Here is a 15,424-nt window from a genome sequence, read left to right on the forward strand (position 1 = left end):
CGCTGGAACGGCGCCCTGGGGCATTCTGACCAGCTGCCAGGGCTGAGCGCTGTGGCCACAGGCGGCCCCGCGGTGCAGCCGTGGGTCTGAGAACCGCCTCTGGGCCGGCCCCGCGGAGACGCAGGGAGTGCAGGGGGCAGGAGAAGACTGCCTGCACCAGTGCACTTGTACTGCTTGCTCCCCTGTGATGAATTAAGCATTGTGAAAACAGGACAGTAACCGATGACGAGAAAGTGGAGAGGCAGCAAAGAACCTGAGATGGCGAGCATCTCTGCCTGGCTCATAGGAGTGATGGCTTTGTGTCCAAAGCGTAAATTCTGTCTTACTGCTTTCCCAGAGGCTAGCAGGGAGAACCCACACCCGGAGGCAGTGTCCGGGATGCCGTGTGCTTCATCTGGAGCCAATGCAGTTATAAAATGAAGTTCCCATCACATAAAATCAACTGTGTTAAGTGAACAACAGTTGATTGGCACTTAAAACAGTGTTGTGCATCTACCACCTGTATGCATTTAAAAACATTTTCATTTCCCCAAAGGAACCCCTTCCCCTCTAAACCCTTTCCATTTCCACCACGCTGATCACGTCTGCTTGCCCCCTGCAGTCTCTGCTGGCTCCATGGAGCCGTCTCTCCCTTCTCTTAATCTGTTCTCTTGGATGTTCAGTTTGCATGGATTGCGTTCCACCTCGTCCTGGGCTGCAGAGGCCACGTGCTTCCTCGGAGGTGGGGTGGGGTGGGTCTGTGGAGGAAAGGGGACGGTGGGGGTTGTCTGCAAAGGCAGCGTGTAAAGCAAAATTCGATTATGGTTGAAATTGTCCTTGGAAGTCCTATAAATCGCTCATCAAGCGTGGTATGCGTGATGTTGGGTAAACAGCCCTGCTCCGTGACTCACAGGCATGTCCAGCTAAGAACCCGTGAAGCGGATGAAGGCAGGGCATCAGGGAGCTGAGGGGACCCGCCTGAAGGTGACACCCATGGGTGCTGTCACAGCGCAGGGTCTCCTTTATTCCGGAGCAACAGCCAACCACTGTAGTGATCTCAGCACAAGGCCACGTGTGTCTTCGCTGTGGTGACAGAGGAGGCGTGGCAGCATCTGGCTCGGAGGGGGCACATGCCAGGCACTCAGTGTTCACTGGGTTGGAGTCTGAAGCTCACCTGATCAGAGCTGTAGGGCGCACCATCCTTTAAAAGGTGACGGGAGAGTTTGGCCACCTGCTCCTGCTCTTTCCAAGCTGGCATTAACTGTTGTTGCCCCCCCATCCTCTCACCTTGTCCTCCCCCACTAACATTTATTATCCTCTCTAGGAAGCAGTCACATCACTCCCTAGATTATGTTTTCATGTGAATTATCTACCCAACGAGAGTACAGGACCCTGAAGGTCAGGGACAGATTTTCACGTTTGTATTTGATTACATGGTGCTTATCCCAGTTTGTTTTACGTGTAAGCCAGGTGCCTGGCCAATGCACCTTCCCCTTACTGCTTCCTGTGTCTGCAGACATTTATAGTGCATCTTCCATGTGCCAGGGATGCAAGGGGGCCCAACAGCATCCCTGAGAGAGAGATCTTCAAGTAGGGAGATGAAACTTGATATGAGAGAGATGACTGTAAAATGATAACGTTAATCACAAAAGAACTGATCGAAGCAGCTCGGGTTGGGAAAGGCTCACTCTGGGGCACAGGGGAGGGAGGGTTCAGTGAGGGTACAGCGCTGGAACTTGGACTCTGCCCACGTGGACAGGTGAGGGACGAGCATCCTGGGCGGAGGAAGCAGCATGTCCAAAGGTAGTGGGCGGCAAACCTTTTCCGTGAAAGGCCATGTAGCGAATTTCCTAGGATGTTGGGCCATCACACTGATGTTGCGGCTACACAACTTGGTCACTGAAGTGTAGGGGCCACCACAGAGTAGACAGGAATGGGATGTGGGGTTATGTTCCAATAGAAGTGTTTGTGGACTCCAGAACTTGGCTTTCATGTCATACACTCTTCATGTGTTATGTGAATATCGTTCCTCTGAACGTTTTTAGCCACTTAAACATTTAAAGACCATTCTTAAACCCATGGGCTCTACAGACACCGGCAACACGCTGCGTTTGGCCCAGGGCTGTGGTTGGCTGACCTGTGTACCAAGGCTGGGAAGTGCAGGGTCGTGTGGCGGGAGCAGGACAGTTTGCAGGTGCAGTCCTTCCGACCCAGTGGCTGTGGGTGGAGGGGTCTGCAATGCTGCATTTCCAGCCGGCCCCTGGACGTGGCGAGGCTGAGGTCCTCACCTGAGGTAGCGAAGAGCTGAAGTATCCTTGGGGACCCCTCGCACCCGCTGTGCTGTGATGAGTTCTGTGGGTATGGAAAATGTAGAAGACAAAAGAGCTGCATAGAACCAGGGGGATACTGGACCCTCCCAGAGGAAGAGCCAGGCAGTGAGACTCCCCAGTGCTGGGTGCAATCAACTGCTCAGTGAGTGGCACACAGGGGGTGCAGGGTAAAGGCCAGAGGGGTCTCTGAGCGAGTAGGGACTGGGCTCCTTGGCTTCCGGGGTGCCGCACAGCTTGGTCCCCACACCCTCGCCCCCACTCAGCTTCCGTTGGGATTCCCCCATTCCTTCTCGGTTGTCACTCTGTTACCTTGAGCCTCTCCTGGAACCCTGTACACTGAGTGGAGACTTGGACTCGAGTAAAGTTCCTCAGGTGTGCTGTACTGCCTCAGCTGGCGGGGGGGGGGGGGGGGGGGGGAGTCGCAGGAGCGAGGCCGAGGATCGTCCCTCACCTGTAGCTAGGGGACGGAGCCTTCTTACAAGGCTTCACAGCTGGACGGACAGCGGGCTGTAAAGGCAGTGGAGGAAGAAAGTTAGAACACCTGAGGAGAGGAGAAATGTTGATGGTTACAGCTGCCAAACACTCCGAGTTTTCTCTGGAGACACCTCGGAACATTCTTAACGTCTTACTCCCGAGCCCTCAGACACTGTGAAGCTCCCTGGTATCTCCCTGTGAAGACAGAGTGATGTCTGGCAGGCAGGCAGGCAGGCAGGCAGGCGGAGAGAAGGGAGCGTGGCAGAGACTGTATGGTGCCCAGACCAGCGACCTGGACTGCAGCCTGAGCAGAGGCGGGTGGTGGGGAGGCGGGTTGGCGTCCATCCGCTCTCCCGTGGGTCAGTGTCCTGCCTTCTGCCACGTGGCTCTTGCTGCCCAGAACTGCATCAGAGGCGAGCGTCGCAGAGCCCATGGGCTGGCTTTTTGAAAAGGCCAGTGACCACCTGGAGGAAAACACTGGGAAAAAGCAAGATAAAGCCTGTAGGCTCCTTGTGACCGAGCTGCTCATGGGCCACAGGGGCTGTGCCTGGAGCTGTCGCCCTACAAGGGGGGTGGATCACATGGACCCCACACTCCTTCTGGCTGGCGTTGGGTCAGAAGAGACCCTGGGTCCCGGTTTGCTAGGAAACCACATGTGGTGGCGCATGTGCATGCAGACGGCTTCTACAGCAAACCAGTCCTGTGGACATCGCGTGGTGGCACAGCAGAAATTCAGTCGTCTGTCTGCCAGACGGGGGCAGTGCAGTGCCAGCCTTGTCAGCCTGCAGACCCTGAGGTTAAGCGCTGAGGACCTGTGGCTCTCCCTGGCTGCACCCGACGCCCACCTGGGGCTCTCCTGTGTCACCTCAGGGTCTGACTGAGTCCATCCGAGGTGGAACCCACACTTGCACTGTCAAAGCCCCCAGGCGATCCTAATGTGCACTCAGGGCTGAGGATCCCCGAGTTAAAAAGAGGGGTGTCGGTACTTACCCAGGGCTGGGTTCTCCCTGTCAGGACTTGGCTGAGGAGACGAAATGACCCCTCGAATCCAGAGAGCTGCGGGGGGAGGTTGAATGGGGTTTGTGGGCAGGTTTGTGACTTAAAGAATGCACGAGTAAAGTGAGGCTGCTGACAGTTTCGGCATAGGTAGATTCACATTCCATTTGCCGACCTCGCGACCTCGGTCTGTCGCTTCCGCAGGAACGTGGGTGTGTCCCTGAGTGCAGAAGCCAGAGCCGAGGTCCCCAGCTCGGAAGATTGGCTGTGCCGTCCCGTTGGGTCGTGCATGTGTGCTTGTTGTCTGCAGCCCACTGACCCCCCTGGTCCCCCCCCACCCCGCCCCACGCACATCGCTGTTGTGTCACTCCTGGCGGTGCTGGCGCAGAACACCGGGCACAACCCGTGCAGGCTTGGCGGCCTCCCTGGCAGACGTCTGATTTCACTGATCTGTGATGCTCTTTTAGGACCCAGAGGGTGCCTGCTGTTACCTGTGAGTTACTGACCTGTCATCATGGTATCGGGTCATCTTGTGTCTTGAAACGAAACGGCCTGCACAGGCAGCGAGTGACACGGAGTCGGAAACCTGGAAGCTTCCCTGTGTGACTAAGTGCCTTCTGTTCTGACCTTTCAGGGCACGAGGGTCTGGATCCCTGACCCGGATGAGGTGTGGCGCTCGGCCGAGCTAACCAAGGACTACAAGGAGGGTGACAGGAGCCTCCAGCTCCGCCTGGAAGATGACACTGTAAGTGTGGGTTGTGGGGACGGGATTGCCGGGGTCCGCCGGACAGGGCTGGGTGGTACGGGGTGGGCTTGCGTTTCTCCTGCAGGCGGGAGCTTCCACACGCCTGCCATCGTTCCTGTGGCTGTCGATAGCACACCCGACAGTGCCAGGCTGTGAGCTGCTCCCTGGATGTCGCTGGAGTGCCCACTGGGGTTAGCTGCCGGCTGAGGCCAGCATCTGCTCAGGAAAGTGGAGCATCTGTGGGAGGTGACGGTGTAGCTGCTGTGGGGGACAGGGCATGGTACCGTGGTGGGAGCCCTGGCCTGGGACCCGGCCGTCTTGGGATGGGGTCCTGGCCCGGCCGGTGTTAGCTCTGTGCCCTTGTGCAATTCAGCAGCTTTTCTGTGCCTGTCACTTCACCTGTGATGGGGCACTTCTGGGAACAGGAAGAGTTGCTGCATGACTTAGAGCAGAGCCTGGCACAGGGGCACTCAGTGTGTGCTGGCTGCTGCAGTGGGAGTTCCCTGTTAGTTGACATTCAGGTGGTTTTGCTGGAAAGGAAGACAAGGTCGTAACCGAAATCTTCTTCTTCCCAGCTCTGGTTCAGTTTCTCTTTTCATGAGCCTTTGTGGCTCTGTGGCCTCTCTGTGACTCGTGCATCTCACAGATAATGTGAGGGCTTGCTCTGTGCTGGGTTTGGGGGAGAGGGGGTGAATGAAAGGGTGTGGCCCTGCCATCGGGGGAGCAGCTCAGTGCTGGAGCAGCAGTGGGCACGAACACAGCAGGGAGGCACAGTGGTGGCTGTCACAGAAGCAGGCGGCCGAGGGGTGGGAAGGAACCTGCAGAGGTGAGTGTGCTGAGGGAGGAGGGGGCAGTAGAAAGGAGCCAGCCATTGAAGATTCACGGGGCGGTGGGCCTGGGGTAGAGAGTACCCAGGCGGATGCACCTGCACTCAGTCCCTGAGGCCTGGACGTGTGCCTTCGGTGTGTAGAGGGAAGGAAAGGAGGCCCGCGCACCTGATGTGAACCGTCAGAGAAGGGGACAGGGGACGTGTGGTGGGGGGGATGCAGTCACAGGCCACTCGTGCAAGGTTTGTAGTGGGGAGACTGGGGCGGGAAGCAGGTCTGGAGTGAAGTGGCAGGAAGAAAACAAGAGTTGGCTTGGGGACGGGTTGCGTCTGAGGGGCTGCAGAGCAGGCGTGGCTCAGAGGGACGGCCCGGGTGACCGACGCCTCCCTCTGAACCGCAGGAGCACGAGGAGCTTGTGCCGCGTCTTGAGCCTTCAATCACTTGCTGCCTTACTGTTCTCCCTTCTCTCAAGCGTTTCAGTCTCGTCGTTCTGGGTAGTCAGCGACTGGCTTGAGAAATGGACTGAGTTTTCTGCTTTGCTGACAGAGCATCTACTGTGGTGGATGAGTAACTCACGGATTAGTAGGAAGGTTGACCATCCTTCCTGCCCTGCTCATTTCTGCTTTCTGTCCACCTGAGCACCTCACTCAGTGAGACCGGAGCCGGGAATCTGTTAGAGGTTCGCTCCAGGGTGTGCGCCCTCACCTTCCCCTACCCGGCCGAGGCCGGCTTTGCTAGCTTCCTCTTGGTTTTGAAGTGAGAAATGAAATTCCCAACAGATGGGCTCATGTTTACCACGTTGAATAATTCCCACCCCACGCCTGAAACAAAGTAAAATTAGTTCACCCACTCGAATGGCGTATCTTCTCCAACAGATTTCACTGCGGTGGATCTCGCAAGTGGGCGGGTGTTTTTAGAGAGCTGTGTGGGGGTTGTGAGGAGTGATCGCTGTTGCCAAAACAGCACTGATGCGTGCCCCCCCCCCCCCCCCCCGCCTGAAAGTGAGCCCAGTGCTGCACGATGAACCCGGCAGCCGCCCAGGGCCCATGTCTCCTCTGTCTCCCACCCTCTCCCTCCCACTCCCGCCTGCCACATAGACAGTCAGCATGGAATCAGAAGGGATGCCAGGGCTGGACATGAACAACTCTGGAGAAATCATGTTCTCTGCACACCCGACTCCGTCCAGGCGGCTCCCGGGCTGTGGTTTGTCCGCTGCTGGCTCTGAGCTGTCACTGGAGCAGCCCAGTCGAGCTGCGGACCGAAGGCAGGACGGACTGAAGGACTGAACGTTCGAAGCCTCTCAAGGTGAAATCATCCTTGATGGGCCAGGCTGGCCGGAGAATCTAGCCTGGGTCCCTTTCCCCACCCCCCTGCTCCCCCTGCTGTGAAACCTGATCGTGTGGTTTAACTGCAGCAGCAAAGGGTGAAGATAAATTCATCCTCTTCAAGAGCAACAATGCTGCCCCCGATCCCTGGCTTCTGCCCCACCGCTAACCTGCGCACCCTGCTCACGGCGCTCCGGCTCTTGGGTTCCTCCAAGAAGCTTCTCTTGCCCTGCTGCTTGCTTGCTTATTTGTTGTGGTAAAACATACATAACATAAAATCGGTTGTGTTAACAATTTTTAAGTGCACGGTTCGTTGTCATACAGTACAGTAGCCCCCCCAAACCATGGTTTCCTATTCGCCAGTTTCAGTTACCTGTGGTCCACCACGATCCAAAAATACTAAGTGGAAAGTTCCAGAAATAAACAGTTCCTAATTTAAAATTGCATGCCATCCTGAGTGGTGTGATGCGATCTTGCACCATCCCATCCCATCCCACCTGGAATGTGAATCGTGCCTTTGTCCACAGCATCCACTCCGTGTGCCCTGCCTGCCTCTCAGTCACTCAGCAACTCTCTCTGTGGTCAGACTGCTTGTCGGGGGCGGGGGGGGGGGGCTATATTTACATAACTTCTATTACACTATGTTGTTATAATTGTTCTACTGTATTTAGTTATTATTATTTTAATCTCTCATGGGGCCTGATTTAGAAATTCAGCTTTATGGTACATGTGTGTAGGAAGCATGTAGCATCTGCAGGGTTCAGTACCGTGCTGGGTTTCAGGCACCCACTGGCAGTTTTGGAACACACTTCCTGTGTATGCAGGGGATACTGCTGCACCTGCACGTCGTGCGGCCCTCACAGCCATCACCAGCCACCGTCTCCGTTCGGAGCTCTTTTCATCCTGCACAACTGAAACTCGGCACCGAGCGTATAACAGCTCCCCCTCCTGTCTCTCCTTTCCCTGGTCATCTCCGTCCTACTTTCTGTCTTGGAGTTCGGTACTTCTAGGTACTGCGTAGACATCGAATTGTACAGTATTGGCCCTTTTGTGTCTGGCTTGTTTTACTTAGCACAATGTAATGTGTTTTATATTGAAGCCAGTCAGAAGATGGGAAACTCCTTGGGGGAGAAAGAGAGCGTTTTCTCTTTTTCTCTGCACAGCTGTGATGGGTGCAAGGTACCTAGGTGTGCCAGCCCCTCCTAGCACAGGACTCTGTTTTCAACTGGATCAAACCTCTCAGTGGGTGCGCACCATGGTGACACATGTAGCTTCCTCATTCTTTGTCGGGAGTGGAACTCTGCCTGGCAGGCCTTGGCTCTCCTGCTCCCATGCCCCTTACAAACTGCTGGACTCCTGCCCTCTAGTGGCAGGGAAAACTCCCCACACCCCCGTTTCCATGGTTTTGTGTTTCAGTTCTGTGTCCAGGTCCAGCAGGCACCCTGGTGGCGAGCACCCGCTGTGTGCTCGGGGCTGAGGGAGAACGAGGCAGGAATGCATGAGCGTTAACGGGCAACGTGCTCTGCCTGTGTCTCGGCACATCCCGGCCTGGCATTGTTCACCAGCGTCACCAATCCCCAGTGTGCATGTCAGTGGCCCAATGCACCTTGACACTGTTGCACAGCTACTGCCACCCTCGTCTCCAGATGGCTGGCTGGCTGCTTGTTACCATCCACCTGTTCCCGTGCAGCATTCACAGTCTTTTCCATCGGTTAGATCATTTCCCTGGCTGCCTCTCTTTACAGACGGGCAGAGCAGCGATTTCTCCCACCCCCCACGGGACATTGGGCCATGTCTGGATACGTTTTTGGTTGTCGTGACTGAGGCGGGAGCTTTGCTGCTGGTATCTAGAGGGCAGGGGTGCTGGCGAGCACCCTCCAGTGCACAGGAGAGCCCCCGCCCCCTCCCCCACTTCCCCAAGGAAAGGGTGACCCGCTCCCAAACGAAAATGGCACCAGGGTGGTAGAGCCCTCATTCAGGCCTGTAGAGGAAATGGTTTGGACTGTTTGTTGCCCATAAACACCAAGTTAGAAGCTGAGCTGCGACTCCGTGATTCTAACAGCATGTGGAAGCTGCGTTCCCCACACCACGTTGAAATTCAGAGGTTGTCTTTGACTGCATTATTTCATGCTGCTGTGATGTGGTTCGTAATTTGAACTTTTAAATTGTGTTTTTATGGCCTTTTTCTTCCTCTGATTACTTGCATCACCATTCATTCATTATTCATTCATTAAAACAATTATTGAGAAATTATTGTATGCCAGGGTCTGGTTATACAGCAGTGACATGGTACAGCTGAACCTCTGTGGAGTTTTCCGTCTAACTTGTAATGAATATACAGTGTTTATAAATACAGGGTGTAGAGTATGAGAAGTTCAAGGCCCATAATCTTTGGAAGTCTGTCAAGAAACATGGGGAGATACTTGACCCTTTCCCACTACCCCATCTCTCTACTCCCCAGCCTCACACTTTTTTTGGGAAACCCTCTTGGGGATCTCCCTCTGAGCCCTCACTGACCTCCCAAAGCAGGCACACTTACCGTGGCGGGGATGGTATGGAGACCCTTTGCTGAGGCCCTCCGCGCCCTTGCAGTCAGGTGGGGCCCCGTGGAGACTTTTGTGCAGGGAGCTGTGGACAGACTCAGGGGAGACCACTTCCAGGCAGAAGCTTGGGGCTGCTAACAGACTTCATCGTCTCTTCACCTGCCTGGCGGACGTGGAGGCAGCGTGCTGGCGTCAGCGAGATTTCAGGGTTAATGTGTTACTTCCTCATAATCTGATTCTTCAGGTCACTGACTATTTTCTTCTTCGAGTCACTGCCTGCCTGCTCCAAGCCTCGGCCTGTGGTGGGCAGGAGGAGGAGGGATGAGTGGGAAGGTTCTCCAAACAAAGCATGATCTTCCGGGCAGCCGGAGGAGATGGTGGGAGGACTTAAACACCAACCTGTTGCAGAATGAGGTGACAGACCACTGATTCAGTGAATACTCGTGCGTTTTGCACTTGTTTAGGATGCAATATAAACTTTGATGTGTGCCGAGTGAATCCAGAGCCACACACAGGTACGCCAGTGGTGAGCATGCGTGGTGTCCAGTTTAGGCCTCCTGTTATCCGGGAGTATCATTCCCTCCACCTTGTTTTCTCTGCAGGACACCTTTTCTGGTCTCACAGAAGAGGACACCCCTGCATCTGTTGGCCCAAGTTACGTGCTCTAGGCAATAAAGTCAGAAGGGCCCTTGGAGAGTGTTGGGGCCAGTCCTGTCGTCCTGCCACGAGGGAACTGCGGCCCGAGGAGGTGCAGGGCGGGCCTCGGGCCTCACAGCAGTAGGGGACAGTGGTTCTCACCTTCGGCTGCACATGAGAAACCCATGGCAGGCTTTGTAGAAACCGCAGAGCCCAGGCAGCAGCCAGACTGCTGAAATCAGAGTTTGGGGGTGGGACACGGGATATCCGTTTGTGAGCTCCCCATGAGATTCCGATGACAGGAAACGGTGAGAGTCACTGCTTGAGCCGAGGGCCAGGACTTGGGTAGAGGGCTTAATTCCTGTTGGGCGCCATTTCCACCAGAGTATATACATGTAGCTCCTCGTGGTCCCCTTGCCAGCTGGAAACCGTACTTTTTACCAGCTTACCTTTTCTCTAGATCTTCTGTGGGTGGATGAAGTCAGAGAAAGGAGTTGGCTTTTTAAAAATCTACCATCTATGCTCATTACTAGCTTCCAGTCTTTGTGTTGGGAGTTGTCATCCAAAGATGTCCCCGTGTTTTCTGGCTGTAGTGCCATGTAACAGGGGCACAAATTGAGGTAAGGGAGAGGTCATAAATTAGACACCCTTTCAACTGATATTTTAAGTATATTTTTTAATCCTCATCCTAGGATATGCTTATTGGTGTTAGAGGGGCTGGGGAGAAAGAGAGATGTGGGAGAGAAACACCAATTGGCTGTCTCCCATGTGTGCCCTGACTGGGAATCAAACCCATAGCCTTTTGGTGCGTGGGATGAGGCTCCAACTAACTGACCCACCTGGCCAGGCTTAACTGGTATTTTTTGAGCACCTGCTACGTGTCGTAGACCCACAGACCTGCAGAGTCGAGCGCAGTCTAGACCGGTGCTGTCCAACAGAACATTGCAGTACAAGGCGACGTCCTCCGTCTGCACTGTTCAGTGTGGCCCACAACGCGTGGCCACGGGGCCCTCGAAATGTGGCTAGTGTGACTGAGCAACTGACGTTTTCATTGTATTCAGCCTCAGTGGATTCACTTTAAGTAGCCATGCAGGCTACTCTGTTAGAGCAAGTATCCCTCCCTCGGTGGTCTCAAGGGTTGTCCAGGCCTGCATGCTTGATGGGCACCGGTGGGAGACCCCCTTCTGTTCCTGGCCCCAAGGGGGAGGCTGAGGTCCATTCCAGGTAGGGGACTGAGAATTAACTTTGGATGTGTTAACATTCAATCTTTTCTTCACCTCCAAAGGCCCCGTTATTTTGTAGTGAAGTCTTTTTTTTTTTTTTTGCCAGAAAGTTCATGGTCCCTGATCACGGCATGAACACTTAGATTTCAGATAAAACCGAGCTAACTGGAAATGTTGGACACTTGCAGCAGCGTTAGAACCACATTCCCGTCCAAGAACAAAGATCCACTCTCAGTCTCTTGCTCCCTGCTCCCCTCTGGAAGCGAGCGATGTACGTGCACCGAAAAGTCTGCCGTGCTGAACGCTGAGCTGGCAGTTCTGCCTCTCAGCTGCTGCTGCTGCTGCTGCTCTGGGCATTTCTGCTCCCTATCAATTTTACGGTAACCAATACCACGAGGTTATTTGTGGACTGTGTTTTTGCAAAATTGCATATGCGTTTCCCTCTGCATGCTTGCGGGGGAGTATTTCGAGGGGAGATTCATCTCGTGAAAGATGGAACGCCAGCATTTCTTCTGAGGGGCTTCAAGACACTGGGCTCAGGTCCCAGCTTTCCGACCTGAACTCTGGACTGGGCTGGGTGACCTCTGCAGCTCTGCCATTGGCTGTTCCCTGTGCTTCCTGCCCAGGGGGCGGAGAGCTGCTGGGAGACGCAGAGCAGCTGTGGTTGGAAGGGTGGTGGCGGAGGGCTTCTCCATTGCGGAGTCTTCAGGAAGGCTCGGGCAGGGAGGGCTGTTCGGAGTCCCAGGGATACTGCTCGCTCAGCAGGAGGGAAGGGGGCCATCTACTTTTAACGAAATAAAAATCAACTCTCATTTCCCCTGGTTTCCCACCTCCTGGAAATTTTGTCTGCTTGAGGTCCGTGATAGTTGTTTACTGGTTTCCTGTATGGAGTAAGTTTGGGATAAATGAGTTTTTCACAGAAAGAAAAGGGCCTGATCAATATATACCCGTAAAGAAAAACTAACCTCAGGGAGCTACAGAGATGAAAGCCTCACTAACACAGATAACCACTGAGGTTGCGTAGGGCTGTGTTACTCCCAGCAGACTTGAACGTGCAGCTCTAAATAACTGCCATCATATCATATATTTCGTTCTGTAACATGCCTTTTCTTAGATTCCGCGCAATGCTGTGTGTATCTGCCTGACCATGAATGTCGGTCTGTGTCATGTTGTGTTTTCATATTTATAGCTCTGGTGAGTCAGTATCTTTGCCAGTTTGTCAGACTGTCTCCTGAGGCCAGGAATGACTATATTATTCATGAAAAATTCTGGCCAGTGTTGCCAGCTGCCCTCCGGAAACGGTGAAGCAGTCTGACCCCACAAGCAGTGGACTCACTGGTCATACGCTTCGTAGTTAGGGGCTTGTCGGTTTTTATACCAGTGCTTATCAGATGGGTAGTATTAGTGCTAATATCCTTTTATTTGCACCATTTTGGTTAATGGCCAAGTTAAATAATTCTTCATATGTTGTTCATTTGTAGTTCTTATTTCATGACTTCGAAAATTTGATAGCAAATTTTCCATCTGCGCTGGTGTCTTATGGCAACACAGGGATTTTGTTCAGTTTGCCTCTTTTTTTTTTTTTTTTTTTTGAAACATCTTACCTGTTTTCATCACTTACGATCACGTTTGGGTAGTGGTCCTAGCCAGCAAGACAGGAACTGAACACAGGCTCCGTGCTTTGTAACGGCCTCTGCATGTCTGCTGCTTGCATTTAGGTTCGGGAATACCCCATCGATGTCCAAAGCAACCAGCTGCCCTTCTTGCGGAACCCAGACATCTTGGTGGGAGAGAATGACCTGACTGCCCTCAGCTATCTACACGAGCCTGCCGTCCTGCATAACCTGAAGGTCCGTTTCCTGGAGTCCAACCACATCTACACGTACTGTGGTAAGTGCGGGGCACCTCTTGGCTGCATGTGTTTGAGAGCACTTCTAGTCTTGAGATTTCCCGTGTTAAACTCCAGTGGTTAAGAATCCTGCTTTCACTGTCATGTATATGACTGCCTCTCATTGGAGACCCTGGAAGGGTCTGCTGGGCGTGAATGTGGCTTCATTAGGCTGCCCACATCGCTGTGTTTGTCGCAGCTCAACCAGGGGAGAAGTGGCCACACTACGTCACTAGACTGGCTGAGACAGGGTCCTGGAGTCTTATGGCACCAGTGTCCTCACCCGGGCGTCTGCTCTCCCCACCCAGCGTGCTCCTGTATCTACACCCGGCTTAGTGTTTGTTTTCTGCCTGCGGAAGGGCTGCCCTTTGCTCCGACCCCTCATTTGTTCGTGTACAAACATGGTGCATGAAGAATATTTGTCAAGTTCATGAGCAGAAGCCTTGACAGATGCATTCAACTAAAAGTCCTGGAATTCTCCTACTTTCTTCTCTTGAAATGTCTCAATTTCCCATGTTCTAAATGTTGGCTTCCCTTTGTAGAGTGTTGTTAAGTGGTGTGTGGTAAAAACCAGAACCCCATCAGCTGCTGCTGGAAGGACAGACGTGTCAGGATCTGGCTGGGCAGTCAGGCCGAGGGCTGTGTGTTCATGGGGCCGCCCTGGTTGTGCTTCAGAGCCCTGGCCTTGGCTGTGATCGCCAGTGAGGCCTCAGGGGATGAGGGGTCCTTTCACTGTGATGCCCCGTTTCGCTTGGGAACTGGTCAGTTGTCCACTAAGTGAGAGTGAGCTTTCCTGCCTGATTTTAGGGGTGGTGAATGGCATGTTGGTTTCCGCACCTGCTAGGTAGTTTTTGCAAAAGCTCCTTCACTCCAGCTGCTGGTGGGAGTTTTAGTTGAAAGAAATCACCAGTTACCAAGACCTTCAATAAGTTCTTTTTCTTTTCAACAAGATGTTTTAAAAGCTCCCCTCTTAGGAGAATGTGACAAATGTCCACCAGCTTCACTTTTTTAAAAGCGTCCCTTGTCAGAGAGGTCCCAGGGTCTGCACACATCTGTCCATGTGTCCCAGCTCTTCAGAGCGGCTGATGTCGCACAGACTCCAGCTCATGGAGAAGCATTTGTTTCTGCCCCGGAGGGAGCGGAGGCATTTTGGGAAAATGTGCGACCTCACAGGGTAATATCAGACCTTGAACTGAATACTGCATGAATTAGGGTTTTATGCAACTCGAATAACCAGTGTAGTACGTGACGCTGTTTCTAAGAGGAACTCTCCTAGTTGTTAGCCATGTGAAGTGGAGTCTATCGGAGTCCTGGGCCTTGTTTTTCAGTCCAGGTTGTCTTTTCAGGCAAACTTTTATCCGAAGAGGACTCACTGGGTGTCTTTTTCTTCCTCCCTTCACCCTTTACGTGGAGTAACCTGGTCTGCTTTATCCCCTCTCTTTCTCTTTCTCTCACTCATTTTCCCCCCTTTTAATAGATTTTACCTGTAAAGCAATTTTAGGGTCACAGCAACACTGCAGAGCTCTCCCGTGCCCCCTGCCCCCACCCCCACCCATGCACAGCCTCCCCCGCTGTCCGCTTTCTGCTCAAGAGCGGGACATTGCTATAGTTGACCAGCCCCCAATGACACGTCCTTGTCACTCAAAGTCCACAGTTTTATTCCGGTTCCCTTTTGGTGGTGTACATTCCACAGGTTGGGACAAGTGCGTAATGACATGTTATAACTACCCTTGTGGTGTCACAACAGCAGCTTCACCGCCTTGAACGGCATCGGTGCTCTGTCCGTTCACCCCTCTTTCCCCATTAAGCCCTGGCAACCCCTGATCGTTCACACTGTCTCCATGATCTTGGCTGTTACAGAACGCCATGTGCTTGGAATCAGTGCGTAGCCCTTCCAGATTGACTTCCTCCACTTGGCAATATGTATCTCGAGTTCCTCTGTATCTTTTCATATCTCGATAGCTCATTTCTTTTTAGTGCTGAATAATCCATTACCTAGATGCGTTGCAGTTTATCTATCTATTGAGGGACATCTGAGTTGCCTCTAAGTTTTGCTGACCGTGAATAGAGCTGCCATAAGCATCCATGGGCAGGGTTCTGTGTGGATAGACCTTGGGTAAACGCAAGGAGTGTGAACGCTGCACAGTATGGCGGGAGCATGTTTCGTTTCATAAGAAGCTGCCAGAGTGGCCGCACCATTGTGCGTTCCCACCAGCAGTGAGCGAGAGTGGCCGTGGTGCCACGTCCTCACCAGCTTTTGACGCTGCCAGTGCTCTGGGTCTCGGGCTCTCTACCAGGTGTGTGACGGCACCTGTCAGTGCTTCGGTCTGCGCTCCCCTGATCGCACACGACGTGGAGCATCTTTTCAGATCCTTATCTGCTATCTGTGTATCTTCTTTGGTGACATGTCTGTCTTTTGCCCATTTTTTAATTGGTGATTCATATTCTTACTGTTCAG

At 53.4% G+C, this 15,424-nt stretch overlaps 1 protein-coding gene across 2 annotated transcripts in view; it reads left to right on the forward strand.

Moving 5' to 3' along the window:
- The window catches only part of MYO5B (myosin VB), a 249,411-nt gene that overhangs the window by 98,446 nt on the left and 135,541 nt on the right, over positions 1-15,424 (forward strand). For both annotated transcript variants that reach the window (XM_036010235.1, XM_036010236.1), the window contains exons 2-3: positions 4,414-4,524; positions 12,797-12,968. In XM_036010235.1, the coding sequence (XP_035866128.1) occupies positions 4,414-4,524; positions 12,797-12,968 (283 nt within the window). The remainder of the gene's footprint in view (positions 1-4,413; positions 4,525-12,796; positions 12,969-15,424) is intronic.

Source organism: Phyllostomus discolor, chromosome 9 (genome assembly GCF_004126475.2).
Source record: "Phyllostomus discolor isolate MPI-MPIP mPhyDis1 chromosome 9, mPhyDis1.pri.v3, whole genome shotgun sequence".
Taxonomy (NCBI): domain Eukaryota; kingdom Metazoa; phylum Chordata; class Mammalia; order Chiroptera; family Phyllostomidae; genus Phyllostomus; species Phyllostomus discolor.